This window comes from Copidosoma floridanum, unplaced genomic scaffold (assembly GCF_036245765.1).
Source record: "Copidosoma floridanum isolate Cflo_tuat_1 unplaced genomic scaffold, Cflo_Japanese_pri ptg000004l, whole genome shotgun sequence".
NCBI lineage: Eukaryota > Metazoa > Arthropoda > Insecta > Hymenoptera > Encyrtidae > Copidosoma > Copidosoma floridanum.
This window is the reverse complement of record NW_028321881.1, coordinates 9,514,966-9,537,957: the sequence shown is the minus strand read 5'-3', so window position 1 is coordinate 9,537,957 and position 22,992 is coordinate 9,514,966. Positions and strand designations below refer to the sequence as shown.

The 22,992-nt window shown below is 31.2% G+C and overlaps 1 protein-coding gene across 1 annotated transcript in view; it reads left to right on the top strand.

Annotated features, from left to right (window-relative positions):
• Nucleotides 1-22,992, top strand: part of shtd (anaphase promoting complex subunit 1) — a 901,519-nt gene that overhangs the window by 401,108 nt on the left and 477,419 nt on the right. The window contains exon 8 of the mRNA XM_089595858.1: nucleotides 1,915-2,110. Within this exon, the coding sequence (XP_089451984.1) occupies nucleotides 1,915-2,110 (196 nt within the window). The remainder of the gene's footprint in view (nucleotides 1-1,914; nucleotides 2,111-22,992) is intronic.

Here is a 22,992-nt window from a genome sequence, read left to right as displayed (position 1 = left end):
TAAATTGAGCTGCATTTTCACTTTTGTACAGTCGCCTTTTACACGAAACACAAACGATCAATCCAAACAAATCAGTTAACTTTTTGTTATACTTGTCTGACAGAAAATATAAGTTATTTGTTACACTATTATGCCTTCTTTGTTGAATGGATTACAACAAGTAGGAGGTGGTGTCATGGTGAACGCTGACTAATGGATGCGGTAAATTTAATTAAAGAATTTACTATTAATTAATTAATCTGTATTACAAGAAAACCAAAGTTATTTAATAGACGTTGAATTCATCGAGCTGCAAATATATTTTCATTTAAAATGAGTTACTTAGTAAAAAATACAAATTTTCTTACCATGGGCACAAAGTGTAATCGCCTCTTCGTGCTCTCGGAACACACTTTGCGCCCTTGTTATCACTTTGGGCTTACTGGCAGAAACGTTTTTTTATGCCCTCAGGGCCCAAAGTGATTTACTGGACGTAAAGTGTGCCCACAAGCATAAAATTGCACTTTTCGTCCTTGGTAAGAGAAACATTATATGCGACTCGGGCACCAACACACAACAACCGAGCCTTTTGGGTGCTCATGTTTGAACTTTAAAATGTTAGCTTACTCTGTTGTTGTATTTTCTAACAATTAAAACCAAAGTATTTAGAACTGTTAAATGCAGAGTTTATCAAGTTATAATGATACTTTAAGATCTAATGAAACTTAGTGGGTTAAGTGGATAACTGGTATGTTGATATAGTGAGTTATGAGTAATAAAAATGAAGTCGTGAAAAATTTTCATGTTATCTTTGGAGCTCTGCAGTTATCATCAGAATGTTAAAGATGTTCAAGCATATGCTGAAAAAGCATAAAGGTTAAATAGACAATTAGATTTAGAAGGAGGGTTTCTCTGAGCAGCTGTCATAATAGTAAAGATTTGCAAGTAGTAAAGCAAATAGTCTGAATAAAAAAGGACTGCTGGCTACGTTAATTAATTTAAAATATTAAAACAGTAAGTTTATAATCAAGACCTTGCTGTAGCATTGAAATTCATACATGTAAGTGTATGGGTATATTATTTTTAAAAGGATGAAACGTAAATAGTAACTTATAAAATAGACGATGTTAATTCATTCTATTCGTTCATGGAAGTTTGTGGAGACTGCTGTATTTTTATGGGAAATAATTGATACAACCTCACAAGTTTGTAAGGTCGTTTGTGTGCTGCCTACGGAGGACTTAAGGACATGTTGTATAGTAGGGCAACGTTGGCAATACTATTTAAGTATTGCGCTTTGAACTGCTACAGGTTAAAAAAATTTTTTGCTATAATATATATTAAGAAAAAGTAACCTTTAATTTAAAATTTGAATGATCAAGTAAATACTTTACGTGAACAGGTTTAGAGCCGTTAAAAATAGTAGTTACGTGCACTTTATTTTTTTTTACTTTTAGATTTCATGCATAAAAGGTGTGTTGTAAAAGTGCCTGCAACCTTGTTTAGTTGAATTGCTATCATTTGTAAAACTTTTTATTTTTCACATTAGTTGTATAACCTTTTATAAGGAGGTTATGAAAAAATTGATGTAAATATCATGTTTTTTATTAAAACATCATTCTCCAAGTAAGATTCTTTGACATTTTTTTTTCCTAGTTCCAGAAATGCTCGACATACAGTTATCATCATTTTAATAATGATATTTTAAATAAGTTAATTATTTATTTATGAATTGAAGTCTATTAAAATTTTTATAGCTCATGTTGAAATATTGCTTGATAATTTCCTATCAATTAAATTATTTCTTTTATTTTTACTATTATTACTCTTATTATTATGACTAACATTGTTATTATATTATTATCATAATTATTATTATTCGTCTTATTATTATTATTTTTATTATTATTATTACGTGTTATCTGTTTGTTGCAGAACCAAAGATGATTCTAGTGTATGTGCTTCAAAAGTTTTTCTCACTACAGATTTAATTGGACAACAATATCTTTGCTACCTTGTAGAAAATCGGCATCGATTACATTTAATTCGAATGCAAAAGTCGAACGATCCAGAGAAACTCATTTTAGGACTTATTTCTCAAATAACAGCTAAGGACGTTGTGAATTTCCCGGTAAGATAAAATTGGTGTTTCTCATATTGCATTAAACTTATTATAAACCAAGAAAGCACCGCCTCCCTGCTTGCTATGCTCGCTAACCTCTCTGTCTACACAATTGTCGGTCATTTAATATTGGAACCTTAATAATGCTTTTTTAAGGTCTTATAAAGTCCGTTTAAAATCTTCAAAAATCTTTTACGTGCCTTTATAATATAAAATAGTTATGAATTTTGTGTAATGTTATTGTTAACTATTTATGAGGACTTTGTAAGCACTTCAATACATTTACATGAGGCTATCTCTGATAAATATTCTAAACTTATCATCGTTAAAGTAAAATTTGAATAAGTTAATAAGTACGATTTATAGTTATTTAAGGATTCCTTTTTTTGGAAAAAACATATATTCTGATATCTTTTTTTATTTTTCAGTATCTTCTTCACATCACCCTGCGTAAACATATAAATGCATTTGTTATTCATATCCAACTAACTTTCAGCAAATAATATCAAATCATCTCGATCAGCAATTTGTTATTCACGTCTGACAGATTCTTCTTTAGTAATTTATATTTCCAAAAAAGTCACAATCTTTGTTCGTAGTTTTTTTTCAGGACATTTTCCTCTACTTCTCTGATTTACTACTTTTGAATTGTTTAAGCTTTTCTTCAAAACTAAAAATTGCGAACGCCAACCATCCATAGCCAACCATACGAAATTTAAAGTTAAATTTTTATAAAAATTATGCAATAAACAACTACTAAATACTTTATATACTATAACTAAATCTTATAATTACATTGATTTTTATTATACATTGCCGATCCTCGTACATAGCAGTAGTAGTGGCGGCGTATAGTGGTTGTGATCGTCTGAAAAATAAATAAAAGTCTACCTCCACATCCTAATTTCATTGAATTTTTGTTATTCCTACAGTAGTTATTTTATAGTGATACTCCTATAAGAATCCAAATCTCTGTAATGGTTTAAATGAGTACTTAAATTATCCTTCTGCTTATCATCTCTTTAAAATTGCAAAATCAATAAATACTTGATTTCCATTAGTAAGAAGTATAATTAAACACTCGCATTATTATAATAGCCAAAAAATTTTATAGTAACAATTGGAAAATGGTTGTTAGTTTTTTTGTAGAATATGGGTATTTCTTAAATAAATAATCAGATCTTGCGTAACTTGCTTTCTTTAATTTCTTTAATTTATTTAATACTCGAATAAAAGTATTTTGTTAAGAAAGAAACAATAATCAAAGGCGCTTGCAACAAAAAATATAAGGTTACATGATTCAAGTGTTGCACACTTTACGATCAAATTTATTAGTATAATTAGGCTAAATAGAAGAATTTACCTTTTTGTGAATTTACCACCTGGCAATAACCTTTTAACTCAACATAACTTTCTCGCAGACAAAAAGATTAATTATCTTATTAGAGATTAATTTAGGCAAATGTTTCTTTCTTAAAACAATACCATGCCTCTTTTTGTAATACATACATACATACAAAAATGCATGCATGCATAGAGAAGAGTAAAAGTTTCAGTTCATAAATTATTTAACTGCCTAACGAACATGATCGCGGTAAAATTTGAATATAAGAAAATAATTAACCATAACACTTTTCCTTAATTATTTTATCTCTGAGAGTTTCAAATATTTTCCTTGCTTAAGGCTAAGTTAACAGATCAGCCAATTGATCTTCGCTCTTTACGTGTTTTCTCCTTATAATATTTCCTATGTGTTGTTGAATAAACTTTCTAGATATTTCTATATGCTTTCTTCCTTTAGTAATCTTTCCTTTAGAATCATTATTTAACATATAAATAGCTGACTGGCTGTCAGTGTGGAGGGTTGTGATCTGCCTTGGATGTAAATGATTTAACTTAATGGCAAGTCTACGTATCCAAGCTATTTTATTTAACGTTGATACTGCTGCTCTATATTCTGCTTCTGCTGAAGTAGTAGCTACCAACTTTCGTCTTTGTGTAAACCAGATTAATAGACCACCACGCATTAGAGGAACATAACTAATTGACTTTTTTGTATTTAAATCTCCTCTAGAATTAGAATCGCTTAATGCAATCAATTTTTTTCCACCATTAATAGAAATTCCAACATCTACAGTGCCCTTCAGATCCTGAAAAATTCGTTTTACCATTTTCCAGTGACTCATTATGTAAAATTCATAATCTAAATAGAAATAGTTTAACTATCTTTATTTAAAAAATAATTAATGTAATTTTTAATGTTAAAAAAAATTGAAAAACATTTTTTTGATACTTTCATTTACAATATAATCTCAAGGACCCTTAAAACCACAATGCAGATCAATCTTTGACTCAGAATTTGAAAAGTAAACAACAAAAAAGAAAAATTTTTATTTTATTATAAAAACGAGAATACTTGTTTCTCATACATATTTTTTATTTTTTATTTATTTTCAGATTCTATTTAAATAAGTAATTTCTTTGGATTTTTACAACTAGATAGTACATTATCCAATTGCCCATGGATAAATAATAATTTTTTGAAGTATAATCTTACAGAACTTAAACTTTAACCTCAACATTTATGAACAGTCATACAGAAAGCCTAATTTAATGCAGATTTTTTTCATACAAAATTAAAAGTTAATATAAGTTGCCTGCATTCAATATCATCCGTTTGGCAAAAACCTTGTTTTTCTCTTTTTTACTAGCAATAATTTCTGCTTGGATATTGTACTTAAGTAATTTAGTTATTTGTAAACATCAAAAATTGCAAAGACCCCCATCTATACTTCAATTTTTTTTGACTTGGTAGAGTTAGTGTAGTAAAGATTAGTTAGTAAAAATGTTTGGTGTCCAAAGCATCTTTTTTTTGTGGAGCTCAAGTTTGTTTCTTCTTTATAGCTCCACTATTCAGGCTGTCAAAGTGCCGTTAGTAACCGGGATGCCCAGCTGCACAACTAACAGCTCTGTTCTTGACGTATTGTCAGTGAACGACTGTAGTAATCAACATTCTGCTTGGAATAATTATCACTAGACTCACTGACTTTGATAGCAGTTGCCTCGATTTTACTTCGACGCCACCGAGGGGATCCTACTGAACCGAAGCGCAAAGCTAGAATTTTTTTAAATTTTGTTTGAGTTTTGAGCTTATTACTGCTACTATTATATTTTTTTTCTTGGAGAAAAACTATGCGAAAACCATATAGGAAGTGTCGAGAATCGGTATGCAAAAGCTCATTAAAATCGGTTGAGTAGGTTTTGCGGTTTGTGATTAAATCGTTTTTTGGGACTTCGCTTTATATATTCGTAAGATTCTGTAAGGTACGTTTATATAACCAACTGTTATATTCATGTTTTAAAAACTCTGCCGCTTAAATGAGTCTTGACTACATTTCTCTCTTTAACATGTTCTTCCTAATTTTCAACTTACCGGCAAATACATCGCCTAATATGCTCTTGTTGATATTGCTGGCAATGATGAAATTTAAGAAGTCTTTAAACCATCCATTTTACTTCTAAAAACCCTTAGAAATACACTTCTTTCTCAATTACCTATAAACCAGCACCAATAAATGCTTTTCAAATTCTTCAGAGTGCAATTCATTAGATGAATTCTGTCTCATTTTTGCTTGTTATCTTAAAGTAATTGTAACCTTGCATGAAATAAAATCCATAACTTGGCAGTTCTCTACCTTTCTGTTCATGAACTTTCTTTCAACGTAGATTATTCCTTAGAAACTGATACGATGAACTCGTCCACAAAAATGAGTTTCGTGCTAGGGTAAGCTATAACTTGGAGATTGTCAATGTTTAACTATCCTAAAACAATCACCTAATCTTATACGTTTGTGACTCATTGAGCTCCCAAATACGTGTATGCATGCAAAACTCTTACGAACATCTGAAGCGACAATGATTGAGCCTGAACTACCTTATCTTTTTGTAAAAAAATTTAACTCTTACGAGCCTTAACATACTTTTCATCTTATTGACTTACTTAGCTAGATTCTTTATCAAAAGAAACTGCTCATGCACTCAGTGCAATAGTATCTACTACAGTTCGACAACCAAATTACTACCAAATCCATGGAAGGTACTTCAAGATTGGCCTGAGAAGATATTAGCACATTAAAATCACTTACAAGTACGTCAATATTTGGCCATACTTAGTTTTCATTGATTATCTCTGCACCCAACACTGAATACTAGTTGGAATTATAGGGAGACGCAGTAGTTTGCTTGTTGGCTGCGATCGTGCCCATATAATAAAGGCAGATAAAAAAAGTATGTGCATTAAGCGTTGAGTTAAAACTTACTTTTTTAGGCTATTATGCTATGTATAAGCTGGAATTTTTTTGGATTTGACTATCGGTGGAGCTGTGATTAATGTTGAGCTGATTTCTCATTAAAAAAAAGTTTTAGTATTATTTTTTGCATGCTTATTCTATTCTAGAGACGTGATGGTTTTGTTGTGACTGCTCTTTAAAAACTGTGAATATTGAAAAGGAATATTTTTTACATTGTGTACGTTTGTACAGATATCTGTTGATTCGTTGGTTATTAGTGTGAATACAGTTTTTTAGACACACTAAGCTACTCTAGCGGTAAATAGTGAACTGTACATATATGATTTCATATCCTTAACACTTAATTGTTGACTGACTAAGTTGAGCTTACTATTCTTACTCTTTTTTTTTTTTTTAACTATGATTTTTGATAAAACATTTAGCTTGTCTCATTTGAAATGGTTGAAAGTCATTTAACTATCATACAAAAACGAATTGGACGCCCTTTATTATTTTACTGTGCCAGATTAGAGTGGACCATTGGTTAGAGACGTCAAATATCACATAAATCTAAAGACCAACGTAGAATCCTTTTAGATTAGGACATATTGTTTGTCGTCTTCAGAAGATTGCTTGTCGATTCCATATGAAAATATGTTTGGATGCCGAAAAAATGTATTTAAATAATTTTGTTTTAAGGTTAATCCATGTGGAATCTCGTTAATTTAATATCAAATGTGTCCTCATTCATATGAATATTATGTTAATAAATTTCATTATAGGGTTACGATTTAGCATGAGGTCTTGAAAATGTATAAAGGAAAGTAGAAATGAAAAAGGAATAATGTCGTAAGGGTATTTAGTATATATTCAGCAGGCGTTGCCTAACTGACTATCAATTATTTATTGATTCCAATTATTTACAATAACTCAGTAATCTTATAGCTATTTTTACTGGAAATTATTAGAAGAATCGCTTATCTGGTACTTTTAAAACCCAATCAGCTCAAATTCAGCACAATTTAGTACGAATTAAATGAGAAAAATAACGTCTCGCAATTTAAAGAGTACTGAGGTGCTATTGCAAATAGCTATTGCATAAAATGTAATTTTTCTCAAAAAGTAATTCATTAATAAGGCTGAGAACTATAATACCAGCAAATAAATGCATATCACACTTTATAACACCTTTTAAGTGTTTAATTACATTCTGCATAAATGGCGCGATATTATCAACTTTTGAATTCGTATACGTTATATATTTAACTACTAAAGAAAACCGTAGTTAGACAATGTGATGTAGGTCAGTATAGATGTAGGAAAATAATTTCCGAGCGTATTTTTACACATCTTGGTTCCAATATTCTTCGAATTACAATTTTTTCTTTGTACTAAATTGTTTGAGAATTAATTGGCGATGTGCGCGATAAAATATGGGCATTAGCTGGCACTGAACTTTTAATATACATTAGTAAAGAATGTTGAAGTAAAGAGCACTGTTTGTTGAATCATACTCATTTATCATACATAGATTATCAAATACTTTATTTTTGATTCACGTCATTGTACATTTCAATGGGTATATTCTCGTTTTTTTTTAAATAAAATGAAATAACTTTACTAAGAACGATGGTTTAACTTTTTTTATACAATTAACGCTGAAACACGCATTTAACAAAATTTTTGTGCTTTTTTTTTAATTGTATGACTACAATTTCACAGTGCACGCTAAAATTAACATATTAAGTGTTAAAATATGGGACATATTAGAATATTTTCCATGAAAAATATTTTTTTATTCAGTTGAGTAAAATAACACATCCAAAACACAATTTAATATATTTTTCACCGTATAATTATACATTAAAACTAATAGAAATGCAAACTTAAGCTAGATCCCATACTTTACTGGAGCCTCTCGGTCCCCTTCTGGCAGACGTGAGGGCATCGGCTTAATTTTAAAGTTTCTGTATAAGTAATTCTTAAAAACTTAAAATTTTTGATAGACTATATATGACAGGCATCCTTACCGTTACTGATATCGTAAATGTCAGGTTTTATAGCGTAGGACTGGCACTCTCGCATTTTTATCTGAGTGATTCTGGGAGTGCTGAATAGTACGTATTACATCGACTAATTATGTTCAGTAAAGTCAAATCTATGAAAAAACTTATGCAATTATTTTAGCTAGAAAGTGATTAAATTGGTATTTTGACGCTAGAAATTTCGTGTTAATACTTATTTACATACAATTGTATTATTAATTGATTACAGAATATTGTACACAAATTTTATTATAGCAGTTTAGATGCGATAAACGTTTTTTATGAGACACAAGTTTAAAATTTGTATTCGAACGCGGCGCTAATTATAAAAGCTTATGAAAATGGTGTGAAATCAGTTAAAGTAATATAAGAGCTACAGGAAATCAAGGTATAGCATGAAAAAGATTTTTTTTTTTAAAGGAGTGATTGCTCAAGGGCATAGAATGAATAAAATCACATCAGAAAAATATGCCAAAAAGTTTAAAATTAATTGCATGTGGTAGTTGAAATTCTATCAGGTGATTAACAAAATAGCAAAACATACATTTGACGTCATTTTTGTTGGAACAAACTAAAAGAAATACTGAAGTATGTGTTATGGACTATGACAAAGGCTGTTTAGCGTATGTTCATATATTTTTCTAGGCTATATTTGAAATGGCTACGTTTTTTACCAGTGCAGGTGATATTTGGCAGAATTGTGTGGTATGCATTAGGTTTGTTGAACTAAAAAAGATAAATCTTGTATAAGAATATTAAGTGTTCATGTTGGTATGGATAGAAAGTGCTCTAGACATAAGAGATCATACAATGTTAAAATTTTAAAATAATAAGAACATTTTACGAAAAAAAAATCGTATAAGTGAGAAATTGCATTGGTAAATGTAAATTAAAAAATTTTATTCTTTACAAATTTTGGGGTTATTATGGTTACTGGGGTTATCGAATATCAATATGTGTTCTATTTTTTCTGGCTCCTTCCCGCATTTCCTGCATTTTTCGTCCTGGAATCCCTTGCTTCCCGCCCTTCCTATACTTCCACATCTCAACCTCGTGCATTATTCTTTTGTCTCTTTCTTTATCTGTCTATCGTTCCAGTATTTTTAAATTCCGGGTTCCTTTTTTATCTTTCTATGGTAATCGCAGTGACTTGATTTTTCAATTATTGACCAATTCTTTTAAGTTTTTTGATCTCTTTTTATTGGTAGTCCCTTGTCTAGCCTCTCTGCAAACTTACTTGCTCCCTTATTATCAAATAGGCTTTTGATCTCCATTTCATCTTTAACCTTATCAAAGGTGTCCTCCATTGATGAAAACCACTTACTTGGGACTTAAGTCATTGCACATCTTATTTTCTTCTTTAGGCAAATTTGTGGCCATCTCTCATTTTCTAATTTTGCTACGTGTAATATGCATTTTTCCGCTCTTCTCATTGTTTCTACCTCCAAGCTTCGTCTGTTGACCTCCATTTTTCATATATACTCAGGAGTATTTACATTGATGCCTAGCGCTATTTTAACAAATTTTTCTTCCAGTTTCTTGAGCTGTTTCAATGTTTCCCAACCTCAGGTCTCTACCTCATACATTTAGTAGATATAGTCTTCTACTCAACATCTTAATGTTAGCTCTTTTCGGTACTCCCTATGCATGTTTGTTGCTTTTCTGGCTTTATTTGCTGTTTTAGTTTCATGGCGGCTGAACGTGTTTTTCGTTGAAAATGAAAATCCTTAATACTTGTATTTATTCACTACTCCTATTCTTTCTCCCTTGAAGTGTGCCAGTTCTCCCCTTTAAGAAGCTTGCCTCCTTTTTTAAAATAAAAATTTTGTTTTTTATATTAACCTCTACTTAATTCTTATCATCGTATCTTTTCGAGTTACTGAGCATGCTTTGTAGCCCTTTCTTTCTATCTGAAACTGCTGCTACATCTCCTGTGAACTTTAGGTTAAAGATCTTTGTTCCTTTTAATACAGTAACTTCCTCACTTCTCTTTACCCACTTCTCTTTTAAGTCCTAAAAAAAGATACTGAATAGTCTCAGGCTAAGGGGGCACTCTTGTCTAACTCCGCACCCTGTCTTGAATCTTTTTGTGATACCATCTTCTGTTATGACCTCTTTTTCAGTGTTCCTGTATATTTTTTAAATTATTTTAAAAAATTTCCCATTAATCCCTATTCTTCTGACTTTTTTTTTAAAACTTTTTTATTTACTTTATTAAACCTTAGCTTAAAGTTTATTAAGCAAACGTATATTCTTTACCTCTTATTGTTTAGCTTATTATCTATTTTCCTATTTAGTGTAAATATGTGATTTCTAGTTTTCACATCCTCTCTAAATCCTGACTGACCTTCCTCCAATTTTCTATTAGTTTCTCATTAATTTTTCAGTCTCCCAGCTAGTATATTTGTAAGATTTTTTTATCATACATCTAATAAAGCTACTCCTTCGTAATTTCTGACGTATTTCTCATCATTAACTATGTGTATAGAGAATATTTGCAACACTTTCTATCCCTTCACTACCTTAATTCTATTAAATACTTTATGTTAGACTCCTGTTAGTTTCTCAATTTAAAATGAAGTTACCCTTTGAAAAATTCTTCTGGCATCCTATCCTCTCCTGCTGCTTTGTTATTCTTTATTCTTTCGAGAGCACTTAGTTCTTCGTCCCCTGTGATTTTAGCATTTATCGTCTCCTTCAACTCGTCTTCTTCTTCATTTTTTTTATCGGCCTTTTAGTATCATCCTTTTTTTTTGTTCTCTTGTTCGTTTTTTCTGAATTTGGCATACCTTGTGGTTCTAAAAGCTTTTTGAGGTGCCCTAGCCAATCTTTTTTTTTCATGCTTGTTTCATTTTTTTTCTTTTTGGACCTTAATTGACCTGTTGCTCTCCAGAATTCTGTCATTTCTTCGTTATTTTCTACTCTTCTCCACCTTTCGTCTTGTTTTTCTTCATACCATCTCGTCCTTATTTTTCTAAGGTTTTTTCTCTATATTTTTAGAACCTTATTTGCCTTTTCTATCCTTGATTTTGCTAATATTTTTATTGCCGCCTATATTTGCTTTTTTTTATTTCAACCTTTTTGTCTTATTCCATTAACCATTTTCTTCCATCAATACTCAATCATCTTGCTATCATCCCATTTCAAAGTCACACTACTATCTGATTCGCCCCTTATCTGATTCACATCCTTTACTACCTCATTCACACCTGCTATATTAGTTTCTACTTGCAGGTGATCCCGTTCAGTTCTCAAAGTACAAACAATATTTTTACTTTCAAATTTGTTTTCTGATTAAATTTGGATAAAAATCTTTTTTGGGTTTCTACATCTAGACAATGCAACATATAATTGCCCATGAGAGAATGCTGGTTTTCTAAGGTATAATCCTAAGGCATCAAAACTTTGATCTTGAGATTTATCGATAGTCATAGAAAAAGCTAAGGTAAATGAAAATTGTTTTTTGTACAATATAAATGGTAGTGAAGAAAAATTGTTTGTTTGAAGTGTTATCCTCCAAAGGCTTTATTTCTTTTTTTTTACCTGTGATTATTTCAGCTTTAATGTTGTATTTAAATAAGTTTGTAATTTGTAATCTTTTACTATTGCAAAGTCCTTCAGATTTGTTTAAGTTTCGTATCAACGTAACAATAGCATTAATTTTCAAATTCAATTAATGTGGAGGAAGACCTTCTTTAATACTATTTGAATATTCTGTAGGGAAATAAATATAAATGTTAACGTCTGATTTATCTACTCCTTCGTGAGTTGCTTTATCAATACTATAGTACGTTACTAATGTTTCTACCATTTTATTTAAAATTTTTTTGTTCAAAACATGAGTGTATTCATTGTGAGATGTAAATATAGCTTTACTTATGAAAGAATCATCATCATTATTAAAAATTTTAGAACATACATCATTTGTTTTCCATCTCTGAGGAATTATAAAAGTTTTAATTTTGCCTTCTCCTATATCCAGTACCAATGAAGAAAATTTTTTATCAATTAAACGTAAATAATTTTTCAAATAAAAAATTATAAATAAAGGCCTAAAATTGGAAAATTTTATGGTTTCTTGAACTATAGTAATTTTGCTTCCGTTTTTTACTACTGGAAGAATTAGACGAAAGTCTCCACCTAAAATTATTATTTCATTTTCAAAATGTTTATCACTACTAGATAAATCTCTTTAAGTCCTATCAACGATTTCTTACGCTTTTTTCGGTGTCATAAAAGCTTCATTCCGAATAATTACTTTTACATTACGTAATTTTTGTTAATCTGGCTCAAACTGGAAGAATGCACTTTCTATAATGCTTAAGTCTAAAGGAAGTCTGAAAGTTCTGTGAGTGGTCATTCCCTTTGGGAGCATAATAGAAGCAAATACCTGTCCAAGCCATTGTAAGAATGAAAAATCAAAAGAAAAAGAACAATCAACTAACGATACTGTTCAAACAAAATCAATTTGTGATTTTAACAATATCGTAATTTTGTAATTTTTGGCGATATTTGAAATCTTTAAATAGGTCGTCGTTTTAAATATATAAAAATTAGGCATTAGTCGGGGAAAATAAAAAGTGATTGTTAAAAATTTATGTAATTAATTATGATCAATATACATTTATGTCATATATAAATTTTAAGTAACAATTAATATCATTCGGGTTCTTTTTCATACTTTGTAAATCTAATTTGCAATTACGGGGGTTGGTGTGCAGAGTGCGCAAGGGGCACATATAGTTATACGGGTTCAGAAATATCTATTGACACACGCAGGATAGACAGCTCATTTAAAAAAGGGAGCCACTAGAAGAAATAATAAAGCTCACCAACAAAAAGTCAAGGGCACATCTCTCTGTCTATATAAACTTCACTACTTTTATTTGAATTTAGCAGCTTGTTCTTCATATTTCCTTAAAAGCAGATCAGTAATCATTCCCCAGCGTAGAAAATTTATTCCCGAGTATTTTCGAAAAATGCCGTAGTCTTCCGAATTCTGTAAAATATACTTCAACATATTATGTTTATACTAACAATTAATTTTATTATTTTTTAAGGCTTTAAAAAATATAAATACAAACCTTATTTTGCAAAAATTACACTTACAACACAATAAAAAAGGGGGTTGGGGCTCGGAGGTCGCAGAGGGGTAGAGCCCCACTAGTATATGTATATATCTAATTGTTTTTAATCTTTTAATTGTCTCTAACAGTTACTGCAAATCATACAGAAATATTTTAAGGGTACGTTACTTTAATGAATACCTTCTTCATTATAAACGAATTCTAGCTAGTATATCTTATCAAGTTTACCTTTTATTACCTGGCTTCGCGCGTTGTTTCCAAACATTATAAGAGTAAAGTTCTTTTAATAAGATTACTTTAACACTTTTGTCATCAAAGGATAAAGTTCAAATTTTTTTCTTAAAGTATATTAATAACTCCAGTGCAGTAAGAAGTACAATTATAAAAATTCAATTTTTTAATTTTCTAATATACTATAGGTTTTCTGTAAGGGTACTCTGAGATTTTAATGCTACTTTATTAACTCACGGTAAATTTTCAAAATTTTATTATAATCTGCTGAGTGTTTACGCCCAAAATATATGTGCTCTTTACGAGGAGAAGGGTTTTGGATACCTGAACCATTCATAGAAGTGTGAGGAGGCTCAGGTAAAACCTAGTTGGTGTTTTCCCTTAACTTTATTGTATTATCTCTAACAGTGTAAGTAAGATATAATATATTTTTAGCTAACTGCTTATGTTGGCTTTTCGTAGTCTATTTACCTTGATGTATACTCTAGCCAGTAACTAGATTACCGGTTGTCTTCTTTGTAGTTGATGGCAAGTGGCACATTCAAAGAAGATTTGTGTTAAGGTTCGATATACTGCACGTAGTGCGTTCAAGCCTAAAAGTAAACTGCTTAGCGATGGAAATTCAGGTCCGCTTATCCCCTTGACGTTTCTTGTTTACTTTTGAGTTTAGAAGAAGGCTTAATAGTATAGTATAGCTTTATTTCCATGTATAGATTTTAGAATCTTTTAACATAAATTATTCCTCCACACAACAGTCCTGTGTGTTACAAGCAATCGCTTTTTCTAACTTATGAGATAAGAATTTACAACTAACATTGCTAATTCACTTAACAAAACTGAACATTGTCCCCTTAAATATCGATTCATATTTCTTCTATCCTTTCCCTGTTTTTGATCTGGCCAGTCTTTCAAATTCTCTGCTATATTTACACATCCCCTCCATCAGCTCCCCCTTTAACAGCGTAATAAGTTTTTGTCTAACTATTTCCGCCTGATCTCCTAGTCCTAAATTCTTAACCTCGCTTGTCAATTCTTTCTTTATTTCTTTTCTTCTTGTTTTGCAAATAGAAATATGTTCTAGTTTCTCTTCTTCCATACCGCAAACCCTACAGTCCACGTTTTGGAACCCTTTATTACCTGCCTTACCTATGTTCCCGCATCTCAACCTTGCCCACTGCTTTTTAATTTTCTGGAAGGAAGCTTAATATTAAAAATTTTGTACTCTGCACAATGTTGAAAATTGAAATTTTTTTTTTTTAATTTAAAATGTTTGGATGAATGAATAAATAAATAAAAAAAACAACCTTGTTTCTTACATAAAACTTTGGCAGTTTTGCTTGCATTAGTGATTACTATTCTACTTAATCTTTATTTAATACAAAATTAAAAAAATTCATGTTTAATATCATCTTTACAGATAAATTTTACATACTATTAAAGAGCTTGTGTAACCACACAACGAAGCTCTGCTTAAAAACTTCCATTCAAACTATAAACAGGAAGAAGCTCTGTACGAGGCGTATGCGTTAGCACACACTAGGCTCGGATAGGGTGATTGGGAAAACACAATAAAACACAATAAAATTAAACAGCATAAAAATAACAACTTTTAATGTCACTCACAGGCCAAGAAAACACAGTTAATATTCACAAAATTGTAAAGGTCAAATTTATACCGGAGAAAATAAATACTGTCTATAGTCTTAAAGCAACGAACTATTGAAATATAGAATGGTGAAGAATGTAGAAAGAAAAGAGTCAAGTTGAATAACACGATATGTAAACACGCACTGGCCTTGAGCTCGCAAGAGATTTTAAAAGTTACTCGAAATAAATGTGAAACTGAAAGCACTGATAGAGTATAACTGATTGAAATATTGAATACCTATAAATCACTGTCTGTTAAAAAATGCACAATTACTGTCTGTGGAAATACACTAGAGTTTCACTGAGTCTTGCTGTTGATAATCACTGGTAGTTCGATGAGATTAACTATTTGAGCTGGTCTGAAAATTATGCAATGAGCAACTTAAACAAAGCACTAAGTGCACTGCACTGCACAACTGAGTTTTGTCCACTGTATAGCGAGAGTTAATCAGAAGATTTACTCTAGCATTTAAGGTGATGTGTGCACCTTTGAATGCTAGAGTTTGGCAACTTAACTTAAGAGAGTCTTTCTTCGACGAGAGCTGAGTATAATCTCGCGCTTACAGTATACAAAGCTTGCCGCGTGAATACGCACACACACACCTGCAGCGTGCCAAGTCGACCAAGCGCACACGCACAGAGCGTTGAGCCGCCAGAGACAACAAATGTACACAATGTACACAAAAGCCGGGACTACTGTCGGTCGCTCTCATTTCCAACAAGCTCATTAACCAAAGAACCTGAAAAGTTAGGGACACTTTATTTTAAATGAATAATTGTATGAATGTATACATATGTATCTTGTTTTTTATAAAAAAGAATGCTACAAATACTTGGTATTGGGTGTACGTGAAGTCCTAATACTACTACTGTAATGTCAGAGGATAAATAGAATACAGCACAATGGAATGTAAATAATATAACGGTATGAGCAAATTGATTGCACATAAGTCAGACTTGCAAATGCGTTACTATAAGTACAATGACCCGACTTAAAAGTTAATGTACCTTGCACACACAAACAGTTTTAGAAGTGTACATATTTAAAATCCCTCGATACGTGCGATTTAAACTTTGTTTAATATTAATTGTAGTGGAGTGTGTTTAATGTTAATGATAAAAGTGCCTTTAGCCCAAATTTCAGTGTACTTGAGTCTTTCTGTTTTTTAAAAATTACAGCACTAATTAAACTAGTACATTAAACAGAATAATACAATGCACTGTAACCTTTGTAACCTTTTCATCTTAAATAAATAAAATATTCATCGATAACCAAGCACCTTTGACGAAATTGTTATGTACGCTGAAGTCTTCTTGATTTCAATTTATTATGTTATTAGTTCATAATCACATGCTTATAACTATATAACCCAGTAAGTTTTAGCTTTTTCATTTTTAATAAATTGAATGTCAATTAATAATCAAATTTATTAACGAAATTGTCAAGTGCACTAAAGTCTCTTTAATTATTATGATTAGTAATGCTAAGTAAGTAAGATATTTTGATTCAACAGTTCATTGCTGCCATGTGTTGTCATTTATAAAGAATACTTTGATGTTGTATGAATATAATCATATCGTTAATACCGTAATTTATCAGATTACAGCTAACGAGCTAACGATCAGATTACAGCTAACGTAACAAAAAAAAAATTACTTTTTTAACAACAAATTTTTTTTTTTTTAATCCAAACAATAAGTATGAGATTACCTAGAAGATCACAAAATTAGGTACATTCTGTACATTCTCATAGTGTGTAAGACATTGTTATTCAATGAATTACAGTGAAAGTCCTCAACATTTTTTCAAACAATGTACAACTTTTTGTGAACGTATTAAATTCTAATTTCATTTGAAGAGAAAAAGTTAAAGCGTGTGTATTTATATGTTAAGTCGTTGCTTCCTTATTGATTAAGTTCCACCAGCTCTTTTGGTTCTGAGCTGTCATCTTCAGAGGATTGCTAGCCTATGGACAACATTAAGCCGTATCGGTAGAGATCCAAAAGGATTAGTATGTTTGAATAGTCATTTGAAAAGCCTCATACCTTCAGGAACATTCTGCAGTTATTATCTTGTAGGAATACCGGCTTAAGCTGACTGTCCTTGCACTAGCAACTGAGACGACTTATATTCATATAAATCCTTGCTACGTAACGACCTTAATAGTTCTATAGTAGTGAGTTTTCTTATCGAGCTTTAGGTGTATTGTGAGCATTTAAGTAATCTGAAAACAAATAAGTAAAACGCAACAACGTCTATTACCTGCGCTAACGACATCATGGCTGGCTCATTTTTAGATTATCTGCATCAAAAATAGCAAACATTATTTTGTATTGCTAGTTTTTCATATTTCTAACATTGTTTACTCCTTTTCAATGTCTATAAAGCTCAGCAAGGGCACAAAAATAGTAAAAGTGGTAAAAACTGGTTTTTTTGCGTTCAAAAAAAATAACTCTAAATTGCCTAAAAAAGTACAAAAGAGATGCACACTTCCAAGGTAGAGAAAGTAAGCCATGTTGAGATGAAATTGTTATGCCCGTTTTCTTGCAAATTGCATTAATCGTGTACTTGTGTCTTTTTTTGGTAAATCTATAACTCATGTTCTAACTAATATCAAAAGCTCAAATATCCTGCTTGTATGCTTTATTTACGTGGCAAACAAGAACGCACTGAGTACACTGTTTGCTGTCAGCTCGACTTTTTACGTGGCGCGATAGCTTTTCACAAAATCACTTCTAGAAGCCGTTCTACTCAAAATTATGATCTCAAACTTGGTATAGGCCTTAATGAGACTTTATACTTTGATGATATACTATTAAAACCTCTAATTTCGAAAATTTATAGCACACTTTTATTGAAAGAAGATCAGATTGACTATACCATTTACTCCTTATTTTTTATCTCTCGTAGAGAAAGTGTTATGGCTATTTGATTAATACCATAAAAAACGAGATACCTTGAAGAATATTCTGTAATTTTTTTGAAGTATTTTATTTAAACGTTAACGAGTACTGGCGAGTCGAACACAAATGCATTTTCCGTAATCAAAAGGGTGGATGTTCTTAGGCTAGGTTAGTACAGCAGTCTTCAGCACGGTGCCTTAAGAACATACACGTGCTCCCCTTCACCTCCCCGCGGGAGCGACCCAACTCCCTTAACGAACTGTGAAGCAAAGAAAAAAAAACTTTTTTATAAAAATAACCATATGAAATTTGTAAACTTAATAAAGCCCAACTTTTAAAAAGTGCTTACGTTGTATAACATATAAAAATGCTGTCTTATTTAACAGTGTACAAGTACGAATGTTAAACATTGATGGAAAAAAGTCAACCTTCTTGCTCTGCAAACTGGGCTGGATATAAGGGTGAGCAGCCAGGAGACTACGCCTACTCTCTGCAGCGAGTTTCTGAAATTTTTTTTACGAGTGGGTTTAAAATGACAATCATAACCAAATTATGCATACCTTTATAAACAAGTAACGGAAATTCCTGATTTCTTGTACTTTGTGAAAGCTTTCAATATTGTTACTACAGATGCCATTTTTACGACCTTCTAAAAACATAATAAATAGCTCGTGAATTATTACTGCAAATTTGGTTTTGTTGATTGCAGTTTGTATTTCCAATTTTCTATTCTCAAGGTAAAACAATTAAATTTGGACAAATGTATTATTACGTAAGCAATTGCTGTTCTTATGAATATGATACTGACATAAAAAAATTTTTTTACAAATTTTTCTTTTGGTTTGAGCTGTTTTTAAAAAATATTTAAGAAACTTTATGGAAGTTTTTAACCTATATATATACCTTATATTTCATAGATTTTACAGAGGTGATAGAATTTTAGACGAAGTTTAGAATGAAATTGACTGACAAAAAAAGTGTAACGATAGTTTAACTTGGTTAAGAGTCTCAGCATGTCCATAGTTTTTCTGTGTTTTGTGCTACAAAATGATAAAGTAAATTGCATAAACTTGTTTTCTAGTCTTTATTGAAGCAGCAAAAACTTAAAATATTGGTTTGTATTGGAGAATAGTTCTGAGTAATCGGTAATTAGTGACTCTGATGAATATGTAATCGCCAATGTGTACCGGCAAACGTGTAAACACACGCAGTCGAAGTATGCAACATATGTGTATGTTTTGCTTACACCGCTTGGCGAATGCATATAGTGAGTAAGTTTAGTACAAGCCTCGGTGCTGTATGGACAGCACGGGAAACGAGAGCCCGATTACTCAATACGCGAATAAACTACACTGTTACAACTCTGTAACGTTTGTTGTCTTACATCCACTTCCTTCCTTTGTATTTAGCAACAGACTCAAATGAATTTCTATTTTCTGTTAAAAAAAAATTATTTATTATTTAAAATTCTGAATACATACATGTGAATTTTTTATTTTTACGTTAATTAAGTTGAAATATTGTTCTTTATTCGATGAGACAGTCAATAAAACTTATTATGTATTGCATACAATTTCCGGTATAGTTGGACAAAAATGTCATAGAATCTACGTCTCATAAAAAATGAATCAGGAGATTTTTTTTACAATAAATTTTAGTTATGATCATAAAATAACTGACATAAAATTTTCCATCGTCGCATTTTTGTAGGTATTACTTTATTATTTATCTGTACATTTGAATTATTTACTTTTGATGTATTTCTACTGTTCTTTAAAGTCATTCTGAGAAAGACACTTGTTCGAAATAATAAAAGGCAGTGGTTTAAGTATAGTAATATATTGAGAAATGAACTTATTGCCTAATATACATTGTCACCTTAACGACTAAAGAGTGATTGCTTACAACAAGAGCTAGGGCTTGACTGACTATTACTTGATGCTGTGCGTATACTTCGTGGTCGTCATTTACATGTGTATGTGCGTTCGGATTAGACTGTACTGATTTACTTACATTACACTAACATATTGGAATATACTTAAATTAATAAATATAGCTAGGCTCCTTCTTTTAACGTTTTTTGTAAATTCCTAAATCATTATGGCAAGGTGGCAAGAGGAAGAAAATTCTTAAATCGTGAATAAAATTTTGTTCAAAGAAAAAAGAATATAACAACTTATGGTAGTATAAATTGTGACTTGGTGAATTGGAAATACATCCAAACACGTCACAGAATCCTTGTCATTGACAATAAATGAAGAGAGTCTCATAGGTAGCTCTCTGTCTCTTTCTCTGGCATGTGGCTTGCTGTAACGTACGAAATCCTAGTGTGAGGCCTGAAGGCCATAGCATTAAAAATAACTATAAAGCTTGCTCTGACTTTCCATCCTTGCTTCCTACCTGTATCCTGGAGACGCGTGTGTGCAATGTTGAGAGTATGAATCAGTGAACGGCAGCTATCGGTGTGTCGGTGTCCTCGGAGCAAACATAGTATTGGTGGCCAATTTGTAATGCTGTGCTGGCCAATAATGTGTGGTAGGCCGCATAGCATACGGTGCGCCTGCGCGGCGAGACAAGAACAGACACTTGGCAGGCTGGCAGTGGAGCAGCGTGGTGTGGCATAAGCACTATTAATAGACTTTCGCCTGTCGAGTGACCAGAAAGCCGTAAAGCCGAGATCCCAGTGCCACGTACACCGGTAAGTCCTCATACGGGCACTCAAGTTCTCTGGTGTCTTTGACGCAGATAACATTGCCAAAAGGATCAACGAGATCGTCTCCAGAAATATCCTGGTAGGTGAACATACCTAGTGTGGTGCTGTGTGTTATAGTGTGCGGAAGCAGTCATCCCTATTATCTGGCGCTAATACCTAAGAGTCAACCCGAGTCCCCTATCACGAGTTTAAATATAAAAAAAACGCTAAAACCTATTATAATTATCACAGCAAGCCACGACGCTGAGGCCATCGCCTTTGTGTTGTGCTGCGTCCGTGTTGTAACTTGAGTGGCTGTTAATGAAATCAGAAAATATACTTAGTTAACATAAGAGTATTGTCTTAGAATATTCGTTCGGTTTGAGTATTGTCAACTGTAGCTGTCACTGGTTGTGACCGAGAGTAAAAAGGTAGTAGTGAGTATTTGCAATAAAGTAAAAAAGAAGTTATTCCATATTGTTACCTACACAAGACTACAGGTTTCTGCATTTGACGCCACACAAGCGTAAACGACTAAATCCCTTTCCGAATACTATTAACGTAAAGTAACATAGTAAATTGAATAGTTCAAAACACACACGTTAGTCGCAATTCGCGGCTAACGTGTCACAAAATGTATGGCATACTACATAGAAGGGTGTCATTAAATCAACTGCTAATATTAACATTAATTTTACGATCAAAATAGTAAACAATATTCTTAAAAATTGGATCAATAGTCTTTTAAATAAAGAATAAAAATAGCTGACGTTTTGTGCAACGGCTAACGATCAAAGATAACTGAATTATTAAAGACTACTTCTTTCATAACCGATATTGTAACTGAAGAAAAACTTGAAAATAAAGTCTTTATACCAGAAGTTACTTAAATACAGGTAATACGGCGTTATTATCATCTGTTCTTTATTGACTATAATCCAGAAGTATACAATATTGTTAGGAAAGAAACTAGTATGTTTCTAAAAGACGAAAAAAATAATCTAAAAGTAATGAAATAAATTATAACATTATTTTGTATTAGTAAATGGCATGAAGGGTTAGTAATTTTATAATGATTTGGTTTTGTGAAAAATAATTTTTAAGTTAAAGTTTAAATTATGCATTATTATTATATTTATTTTTTATAACTTTTTTTCACCTAATTATTCTTTTAGTTTTTTTGTACCAAAATTGATTTGCTTGTATAATTACTTTGAGTATCTTTGATTAAAAAATAAAAGATTTTGTGATTTTGGTTTTTTAATCTAATTTAACAAAAGTTATAAATATATCAAATAATTTGTATCCTATATTTGATGGTTTTTTTTGAGTACATATACAAAAAAAAGAAATAAAACGGAGACAGTAGGTTTTTTTATAAAAAAAGAAAATACGTAGAAAATACATAGTAAATGTATTAAATAAACTTTAATTAAAATAAAAAAAGTAATTATAATAAATGAACAGATCACTTTGATTGCTAATAGTGATTTTTATTTTAATTGAGAATTGGGGTATTCTGTCCTCTCGTGGTAAAGGGTGTCTGTTGATGACTACCACGGTTTGTATTTATTTTTTACTACTTTAGTTTTGATTATTATGTTTAATAATTAAATTTTACCTTATTTTACAGCATGGTTGTGGGGGGTTGTCTGTGTATGATGACTTTAATGCGAAAACAAAAAAGTTAAAGAGAAATAAAAAAAGAATTTAAGAACACATTATCTCTTTAAAATTTTTAATAATTATCCTTTTTTTAAAAATTAAAATGTACTAATATTTTAAATGTACTAAATTATAAAATCCCCTACCTTTGTAATAGTGGCAGACACAAACCAATGTTAAAACCAAAATTGTTATGTTCATTGAAAATTTATGCATAAAAAAAAAAATTTATATCCGAATGAGACCGAAAACAACTAAATTATTTGAGTTCAACTTCAGTGAGTGAGCAAGATAGCGAGGTGAAAATTGAACGTGCACGGTTGTATTGAAT